General features: G+C 40.6%; 1 protein-coding gene across 1 annotated transcript; it reads right to left on the reverse strand.

The window, feature by feature from the left end:
- Nucleotides 1-9,110: 9,110 nt before the first annotated feature.
- Nucleotides 9,111-10,408, reverse strand: LOC123154143 (uncharacterized). The gene is made up of 2 exons (XM_044572934.1): nt 9,690-10,408; nt 9,111-9,552 (listed from the first exon to the last, which is right to left on the reverse strand). The coding sequence occupies exons 1-2, from the start codon at nt 10,090-10,092 to the stop codon at nt 9,479-9,481; spliced, it is 477 nt and encodes a 158-aa protein (XP_044428869.1). The 5' UTR covers nt 10,093-10,408; the 3' UTR covers nt 9,111-9,478.
- Between the last annotated feature and the right edge of the window lie 313 nt (nt 10,409-10,721).

Below are 10,721 nucleotides of genomic sequence, written 5' to 3' on the forward strand. Positions count from 1 at the left end.
ATATTTTCTTACTAAAAATAAACTAGTTCTATTAATTCAACTAGTTCAACTAAGCATTTACTAAAAATAAACTAGTTCTGTTAATTTAATTGACATTAATATCTAGCTAATTCATCTAACAATTGACATTAATTTTTAATTTTTCTATCTAATTCATAAAACATTCGATATTAATCTAACATTCTTATCAAGGTAATTCATCTAATTCGATTATCTAATTAACAATTTGACATGCATTAATCTAAAAAACAGAAAACAGAAAATAAGTAAAAAAAATATGTGTGTGTGTGCGCGTGTACGTGTGTGTGTGTGTGTGTGTGTGTGTGTACGAGCGGGGGCGGCGGCGTACGGGGCGGCGGCGAGACGGCGAAGTACGGGGCGGCCTTGCGAGACGGCGACGACGGGCAGCAGCCGACGTATGGGGCGGCGGCGCGAGACGGCGACGACGAGCGGCGGGGCGGCGAGGGAGAGACAACGATGGGCGACGGCGCGGGACGACGGGAGCGGCGACAATGTCGGGAAGAGGTTGGAGATGGGGAGATGAAACTGATTTTTTAGCAAGTGCTATATATAGAAGGGGCCTCTAGTACCGGTTGGAGCCACCAACCGGTACTAAAGGCCAATTTTGACCAGGCCAAGCGGCGGTAAGCGGCCCCCTTTAGTACCGGTTCGTGGCTCAAACTGGTACTAAAGGTTGGCCTTTAGTACCGGTTGGAGCCACGAACCGGTACTAAAGGGGCGCGCTGTGGTGCGTAAAGTTTAGTCCCACCTCGCCGGGCGAAGGGCAGCCACACTGGTTTATAAACCCAGTCGCGGCTGCTCGATCGAACTCCTCTGTAAACCAGGCTTCTGGGTCTAACTATGGCGCGTTGTCCTGTGACCCTGCTGGCCCTTGTGAGCCTGAATTTACATGCCCAAGGCCTAGCTGGCCCACTGGACAGCGCCCCAACAATTTTTTATATAGTTTTTTCTTTTCTGCTTTATGTATTTTCTTCTATTTATTTCTGAGTAGTTTTTATATGATTTTTTTCCTTTCTGCTTTATTTATTTTCTTTTATTTATTTTTGAGTAGTTTTTATATAGTTTTTTCTTTTCTTATTTATTTATTTTTTTCTATTTATTTCTGAGTAGTTTGTTTATATAGTTTTTTCTTTTCTGCTTTATTTATTTTCGAAAGAGATTTTTCGGCTGAAACCCTAATAGTTCGAAAGAGAGTGTCAAGTTTGTACACGAAGTGCATCCAATTTTTGTCATAACCATCTCTACTTTTTTGCACATGCCATGTGGGTAAAATGATGATACCATGCCAAGTTTCAACCTTTCCAGAGTTCATTTGTAGTGGTTTTCAATTTTAGGGTCATTTAGCTAAAAAAATTAGTAAATACATCAAAAATATCAAATTATGTCAGAAAGGGTTGAAAGTTGACAACGTGACTTTGAATGGTGCATAATGAACGCAAAAAAGTCCAGAGTTGTAATAAGTTATTAAAATTTTGAATAGCCGGTGTAACAGATGAGTTTTCGTCGGAAACTCTGATACTTCGAAAGAATGTGTCCAGTTTGTACACGAAGTGCATCCAGTTTTTGCCGTAACCATCTCTACTTTTTTGCATATGCCATGTGGATGAAATGATGATACCATGTCAAGTTTCAACCTTTCCGGAGTTCATTTGTTGTGCTTGTCAATTTCAGGGTCATTTAGCTCAAAACAAATCAGTAAATGCATCAAATCTATGAAATTATGTCAGAAAGGGTTGAAAGTTGACGACGTGCCTTTGAATGATGCATAATGAATGCAAAAAATCACGGAGTTGTAATAAGTTATTAAAATTTTGAATAGCCAATGTAACAGATGAGTTTTCGTCCGAAACTCTGATACTTTGAAAGAAAGTGTCCAGTTTGTACACGAAATGCATTCAGTTTTTGCCGTAACCATCTCTACTTTTTTGCACCGGTTCATAAAGAAATATAAGAGCATTTAGATTACTAAAATAGTGATCTAAATGCTCTTATATTTCTTTATAAAGAAATACATAAAAAATACATTGATCATCAATGATCTTTTTGTGTACAATCTGAATTGACAATATGTGTCCTCACCGGTTCAGAAATCAGAGAAAACTCATATTATGGCCACAAATTCTACACGTAGAGTTCAATGAAGACCAAGTGGTTGTGATAGTTTGAGAAGTAACATATTTAAGGTGGTAAAAACCCTGTTAGCGGAGCGAGGTGGAACTAAAAAACCGCTACAATAAAAACCTCTAGTACCGGTTTGTGGTAAGAACCAGTACTAAAGGGGCTGGTGGGGCCCCATCCGGACCACGGCGTGCCACAACCTCTTTAGTACCGGTTCGTGGCACGAACCGATACTATAGGTTCGCCACGAACCGGTACTAATTTGCTCCGCCCATCCAGCCGTTCGAACCGGCACTAATGGCAACATTAGTGCCAGTTTTATTATAAACCGATACTAATGTGCTTCACATTAGGCCGTTTTTCTATTAGTGTGTCTTAGCTAGGCCGCCAGCCGGCATCAATGCTGGAGAGCTCCTACTTCTGTTTATTCGACAGGCTCTACCACAGGGCTTTGGAGCTCGAGGCCACGACAGGTGTGTTGCAAAGAGGAGATCGGGGAGTGAAGGTGGGATGCATTTGTTGACGACCCTGCCCATTTTTAAATAGATAGCGGACGCTAGGCCAAGCGGCTAGGTGTTTAATGCCACCTGGCATATGACGGATCGGTGGGTCGCATGCAGGCGCCAGAGTAAGTTCATCAGCAGCCACCATTTAAAGGTGGAGAGAAGCCGCGTGCACCGGTACGTGGCGCGGGCGACGCTCTCGAGTGGTGCGCCACTTACAACTTCAGTGTGAGGTTGCTCTGACTCAGCATGAATGCGACGTTGACCACTTCGGCCCGGAATGAGAGAAAGCGTGGGAGATGGTTTTGGATGGGTCCGGGTGTTGGACGTGCCCGCGGTAGCAGTCCGGACGTTCGCAAAGCCCCCTCCCTTGGGTTGCTTTCGTTTTGCGGGAAAAAAGACGTCTAGACTGATACAAGGACAGATACATTGCGCGTTAACTGGCAAGACACATTCTGACAGGCCGCGGGGCTCCATATATGTCATTATCCACGTGACTGACAAACAAAAAGACAAACAAAAGAAACACACATCTCAACATTTTCTCCGCGATAAACTTGCTATGACGTGAAGACAAGAGTTACATTTAGTACATGTTATCTGGGACAACAACATCGTTGGGGTTATAATCAAAGAACTTTGTGATGCTGAACAAGGGCAAGGACCTGTACATTATCGATTCATCCGACCGAGCATTCATTCCTGGATGTCTCCTACTCCCAAATTCTCGAGGTAGCATTGATCTCTAAGCTTTTTCTTTCCTTTTCCGGGGTGCATTGCTATCTTATTGCATTGTCTTTTGCTGATGGCAGGGGCTCGAGAGAAACATGACGAACTCCTCGACAGAGAAAAGATACACATTCGACTGGTCATCCTCGTATATATACATTAATTGTTAATAATATATCTTGTGGTTGCTACTAATTTATACCATGAGACAATTTTTGGGAGGAAGGCCTTCACTTACGACCATCTGTAATGCTATACAACAAGACCACGTGACACCTTTAGATTTTATTTTTGCTCCATCTTAAAGCATTTATAGATGTACTTCACAAATCCGGGGCCCTATAAGTCCGAGGACAGCCGACAGTGATGCCTACCCCTCATTTCTTAGACATTGCAAGGTATATGTACAATGTGTGTGCCGAACTTTTCTAGTACGGGGGCTCACGTCGGTGGCACAGTGGCATGCACCATAGGCAAGCATGCTACGCTTGGCATGATGAAACCAAGCGTTAGGCTGGTTTTCTGTTAACGACCATTTCTGTGCGTGCTGCTACTCGTCAATTCGTTCGACCTGGTGGCTGACCGATGAAAAGCACACATCTCGGCGTTTCTTCCAGAGGAAATTGACCAAGAAGCCAGGTGAGAGCGTGGTTCAATACATGCTACCTCCACTGCGCACGACGAGATTCTTCAAGATGCAGGCAAATAACGTTGTGATGCTAAACAAGAGGCACGGTATGTTCACTCTAGAGGTGTAACACTAATAGTTCGTTCCTGGATGTCACCCACTCCCATATTCTCAAGATAGCACTGACTTTGTTTTTTCGGAGTGCATTGCTCTCTTCTTGCCTTGTCTTTGCTAACAGTAGACGCTCAAGAGAAAGCGGGTGAACTCATCGATAGAGAAAACATACACACTTGAGATTGGTCATCCTCACATATATATATATATATATATATATATATATATATATATATATATATATATATATATATATATATATATATACATATATATATATATAGCTTTGCTAAACTGTGCCTGAGCGCAGATCACCTTATTCTACGCGCTGCACCCTCTAAGCGCACCTAAGCGGTTAGCAAGTGTAATCCTGAGCCGACCGAGAGAGAGCAGAATGACCTGCATGCACCATGATCTATTTTGATCGTAAATTACTAAGCAGAAGTAGTACACCACAGTAATTGAATTACTACTCAGATTCTCCACTTCATTAATTAGTGAATTACCATGCTTTTATGGTAAAATAATAAAGTGCTGGTATATGACGTAATCTTTCACTACAATTTGACCTCCACACGTACTGGTATTAGATTTAAAATAATTAGATTGCATGATCTTCGTGACAAGCAGTCTGTAATATGTTATCTATAAATTGTAAAATGGATGGTAGTAAACACTTCACTCGAAGTAGTAAATATGACAATTATATGCGTACATTCTAGTAAATTGTTTTATAAAATAAATTACTTATCATTAATACAATAACTGAAACGACTACTAAGAACAATCAACATGATATACATCTATACATAATAATGGTTTTCCAGATCTAGCATTGGGCGCCTCTTATTACTAGAACTAAATTCTTTTACTAGTTTGATTTTGTTCTCAAGCATTTACTAGAAGAAACATCCTCGCAATAGTTTTCATTGGAGCATTACTATGTGCCTTACTTAGTTTACCCTGTCCTACGCTCCGGCCGCTTCGAGTGAGCCAATCAGTATGCGCTATTTAGGCCGACGCGCTAACCGGGTCGAAGTGCGTGGGCGACGTGAGAAAAAAATCGATCATAACACTTACGACCAAAACTGCTCTATGTGTAACATCGTTGTCTTATTGTCGGTAAAAAAACCCTATGTCTATTACTACCTACAATTAATCTATTACTGACAATGATTATGGATGAATCCTTCACATCTCGCTGCCGGTAAAAGAATTAGGTCCATTACCATTCATACTTACTATATTACTAGCAATGAGTAGTCACTGTTTTACATCCGGTAAGAAAACTAGGTCCATTACCATCCGTACTTACTATATTACTAGCAATCAATAGTGACGCAAGATCAGAGCAACACATGGTAATAGAAATAAAGCACGTTACTTTATTTTTCACATGCCATTACCCTCAAAATCTTCCTTCTCCGCGACCCGCACAGCCGCGCGTGATTAGGAGCAGCAGCCGGCGTGTAGATTAACTAAAAATGCGCGCACGCTCAGAATAGCGCAGCCGTATATATATATATATATGTGTGTGATTTAAAGATATTATGTTACGTGCCTAAACCTATAGTGCGTGCATAATGAAGCAACACATACAATGTGCACTAATGAAAAGTTGGAAAGAACAGAGGAGGAGTTTTAATCGGCATGTAACTCGGATGATGATGGGATTTTGACATGCAAATAAAAAGGACCCTGATAAGTGATACATGTGTGGCACGAAGCAATTTCACCCATATGTGTGGGCTGAAGGAGGTTGGGCCAAACGCCTTTCTAGTTACTCATTGTGACATGTGAGTATTTTTGTTCTTTCACACATGCATGCAGACAGGGCAAAAACAAATGATATCAGCTGAAATTTTTTGGGGTTTTCAAACCTTAAAATGTTTTATTTCTTAAATGAAAAATCCAATTAAAAATTCTGTTTTCACCATTAAATTCCTCACAATGAGGACTTCAAAACTAAACCCCATATCGATATGTTTCGATGGTATTTTTTTTTGTGATCAAAAAGTTGCCATGTCTATTGCACATAAATGTCATGACATGTTTTAACTACTTTTTCTTCTACGTTTAAAGTAAATTTTGACATGTTATAAAAAAGAAAATTAAGAAACTAAACTTGCCGTGGAGAATTACTAAAATTTGCCATGATGCATGAAATAATTTTGACATGGTTCATAATTAAAAAAGAAATCCATCGTCAATTACTTTAAAAATGCATATTCAATGACTGAAATTTGCCATTAATGAGAAACTAAAATTGCTATGGTGACTTACTTAAATTTTCCATGATACATGCACTAAAATTTGCCATGGTTCATACAAAAATAATTTCTATGGTCAAAATACTAGAATTTCCATGATCTATAAACTTAATTTGCCATCATGAATTACTAAAAATTGCTATGAGCCACAAATTAAATTTGCCATGGTTAATTACTAAAAATATCCCCTGTCGATTAATAAAATTTACCGTGAAAAGTAGTTGAAATACAATGGTAGCTTTAAACCTAGAAGTAAAAAAAATAGATGAAAGTTATCATAGCAACTTTAGTGTAAACACTATGGCAACTTCAGTGTAACATCATGGCAAATTTAAGGATAAAAACAGATTTTTAATCTGATTTTTTATTTAAGAGATAAAACATTTATTAGTGTGGAAAACTAAAAAGGTTTCGCTGATGTCATCTATTTGATGTGGCAAAATGAATGGTAGTGAAGATGTTTAGACCATGTTGTTTCGTGTCACACGTATGTCACTTATCATTTGAGAATAAAAAGGTCCGCTACAACTGCAATGCTATCTGGCATGTAACTAACACAATCGAATTTTATTTTGTGAGGTTCTAACACATTCAGATAAATGATGAAAGGATTCTGACATGCAAAGAAAGGCCCGCTACAACTGCCATGCCATCGCAAGTAAAGAAAACAATTATGTTTGTATCCCGTTTCAACTGAAGCCTCAGTCAGACTGAACGTAATTCCTGTTATCTGTCTTTGTTGTAGCCCATTAATATATCCCTCTCTCTCTTTATAAAGCCCAGTAATTAAAGCAAAAGTTTGTTACACAAAACCTATCTTTTTTTTTTGTGAAAACACAAAACCTATCGTTGTCACACTCGACTAACCCAAAAAAGGAGTAATATCACTCTATTTTTAGGGGAATGTCACGCTATTAATAGGTGCATGATACTCACTAACAAAAAACCCTGAGGATAAACTCACATGTGCAAGGAAAAAAATCTTACAAGGTCCCACAAAGAAAGACTTATTCATATGGCCGACTGAATTATCTCATCCGCCGACTATATCATGGACCCTAATTATAATGGTTTTGATTTAAAGTTAACCTATCAAAACATTTTTGTCCGACAAAGAAAATTAAGAGTCCAGAAAAAAAAGGCACTGGTGAAATCATGGACGACATCAACAAAAGGAACATCTTTTATGCTTTTCTTCCATCATGTCTCCACTTAGAACAAGTGTGTTCAACTAAAGAATAAATAGAGAAGAAGCGCGTTCATTCGTTCGACCGGCTCCATACTTTGCACATGACCACAAACCTAAAAGTTGTATACAATTTCATAATAAATCTATTGGCTGGAAGGCCATGTCGCAATTGGCACACATATTGCATGCATGCAATTACATCTCACTTAATATACATTTGCAAAAAAATCCTATACAATTACATAATCATATACAATTATTAATTTTTGTATGAATTAAGTGGCTGAGAATAATAAATTTTAATAAGTCACAGTACACCCCTTGGATATATCGACATGAATACACAAGCTACGATGATCAGGCTAAGTGGATGTTTTACCCGTCACCGGCTCAACAAGACATATTTGATGATTTTTGTATTACCATTAACTTTCTAGCGATGATCGTGGCGACTCAGAAAATTCTTATTAGGCGGAAAAAAACTAAACCATTTTCTATCTAACAAATGAAAGAAGGTAGAAAAATTGTCATATTACGGACACTACATACTAAAAGGTTATATGAGCTACTGTTGCTTTAGATATATGGCGAAGCAACATAGATTCCTAGCATAAAACTACAACCATTTTCTATACAAAATTAACAAAATTGAGGTTGCAATATTTACTTGTTACGAACACTACATACGAAATTTGCTTTAGATATATGGTGTAATGACATATAAATTTCTTATCCTTCCGATAGAAACTACAACTATTTATTGTATAATAATACAAAATAAGAAACACAAATAGTTATCAATTTTCCTGATTTCAGACACCACGTACAGAAAGTATAAGAAATAGATAGATATTTTATATACAATTCAACCTACGAACAACACATGGAATTCAGAAATAGCAATTGCATCCACTCGATTACATATAATATGTAGCAATGGAAAAAAAATTGTCGATGTAAGATGCCAAGTTGGGCATGCATGTGTTACTTCTGCAAATAGAAAAGTATGATGAAGTGTATGCGATGTATTAACATGAATCGTTTTGGTAGCATAAAAGTAGTTCAACATGCATACTAGAGACGAATAGAAAGCATAGATGATGTCATGTATGTGATAATAAGAGTTCAAAGCACAGATGATGTCATGTATGTGATAATATGCTTAGTGTTCCAAATAATACAACTTGATGCACACACCATGCATGGACATGATCATAAGATATACACGTTGTGTCCAGAGTTATGGAGCTGGAATTGTTTAGAAAATTTTGATGAGTGTACCCTGATAAAAACTTTGTTTGATGTGCGGGCCATAACACATATTTCAGATGTACGAACATTCATATGGAAAATAAAGGCCAGAGTTATGTACCATAAATGCTCAAAATCTAAGATGACGTTTATAAAAAGATGTAGGTAATGCTAGCAAATACGCAGGTTACTAACAGAAGAAAAAAATAGATTAGAACTATCTCCATCCATAGATAGATGACTTTATCCTATAACATGTCTTACCAAAGTGCTGACATTTATATATCTGTACATAAATAATATTTTTTTCATCACCAACCACTTAGTAATACAATCATTAGTTGATCTGCATAAGTGCATGTTTATACAATAATAATGACCAAAGCTATGCGCAAAATGCCATATCGAAATCTAAAACGACAACTACGACAATACTATATAAATTTAGCCTCGCAAATGCATGGGTCGCCCTACTAGTTTACAGTAAATCATAAGATGCCTTCATCCGGTTCTTGCAGATAGCGGTAAAACACACTGCGACTCGATCTCACAATTTCCATTGGAGCATGTCCGGACGCAAGGGCAAGAATCACGATCTCACAAAATTGAACATGCATGTGGCCGTTGCTCAGGTCCAGTCACGTCTTGTCCCAACTCATTCCGGATTACCCGGCGATGATGATGATGATCCACCTGCTGCCGCCTTGGGCGTCTCCGTGGTATTCCCTTCTGCACCGAACGGAAAATCAACAGGAAACTCAGCTCATACGCGGGCTGGCCTGGGCCGAAACAGACGACGGGCGAGGCATCAACCGTGCTTACGCGTGGGCGGCCAACCGTGTGAAATGCAACGGGAGCGTACGTACCGTGGTCCACGACGACGAGGCCCTTCCGGTGCCGCTCCATGACGGCGAGGATGTACTTGAAGGACTCCGTGTCGCAGGGGATGGTGAGCGCGCCGCCCACGTAAACGAACTCGAACTCCTCCTCCGCCTTCTCCAGCAGCCGCCGGAACACAGGGTTGCCCAGGTACGCCGTCGGCACCACGAACCGCCGCCGCTCCGCGCCCACGTACACCGCGCAGCACCCGCGCGGCACGCCCGCGGGGGCGCCCGGGGTCATCGGCCTGCCGTCGCCGTGCTCCTCCTCCTTCTCCGGCGCCGGCACCACCAGCGGCAACTTGCTGGCGCTGGCAGCATCCTCGTTCTGATGATGAGCATTGGCGTTGGGCTCGCCCGCCGTCCCGTGAGCATTACTCCCCCCTTCCATCAATCGGCGGCTAGACGGCTCGCACGGTCGCCACGATTACGGCCGGGCCGACCTAAACGAGCTAACATGGATCTGGTTGAATGATCGTAACCCGTAAGGAATTATTAACTCGCCTTGAACTGGGCGCGTGCAAGAGGATTTCGTTGGCCCCTATACACAAATAATACGCCCGCCGGCTCCTGTCTTTGATCCTAATAGCTTGAGGAATAGATGAATGCTCATCAAGTGGCAAGGATGTACCGATCAGAGGGCAGAGGAGGGGCAATGGAGTTCATGTACGGCCACCATATTCACGCCATGCATGGTCTTCACTTGAGGAATAATGGTCGTGCAAGTTCTAAGGCGGATTCCTCTCCGTGCTGCGAGGAGACGCCAACCACTGGCCGAGGGGCGCATTGCATGACACCTAACTTAACTTAGAGCATTTCTAACTGATCCCCTATAACCAGATAAAGGAGTAGACATTCAGTTTTACTCCGCTAACCGCCACATAACCGATCTCTAATAACCATTAGCGAAGGATAATTTATTCTCAATAGCGTATCCCGCCCCTATATTTGCTCAGCCGCTACTGCTTGGAGGAAAAAGTCTCCTCCCCTCTACTGCCTCACTCACCCCACTCCCGCGCC

The sequence above is a fragment of the Triticum aestivum genome, chromosome 7A (genome assembly GCF_018294505.1).
Source record: "Triticum aestivum cultivar Chinese Spring chromosome 7A, IWGSC CS RefSeq v2.1, whole genome shotgun sequence".
Classification (NCBI taxonomy): Eukaryota; Viridiplantae; Streptophyta; class Magnoliopsida; order Poales; family Poaceae; genus Triticum; species Triticum aestivum.

Bases quoted from the DNA above. Each gene is read 5' to 3' on its own strand.
- LOC123154143 (XM_044572934.1), bottom strand. From the start codon at position 10,092: ATGGAAGGGGGGAGTAATGCTCACGGGACGGCGGGCGAGCCCAACGCC. The intron at 9,553-9,689 runs GTACGTACGCTC...CGTTCGGTGCAG, and splicing joins CCTCGTCGTCGTGGACCACG to AAGGGAATACCACGGAGACG.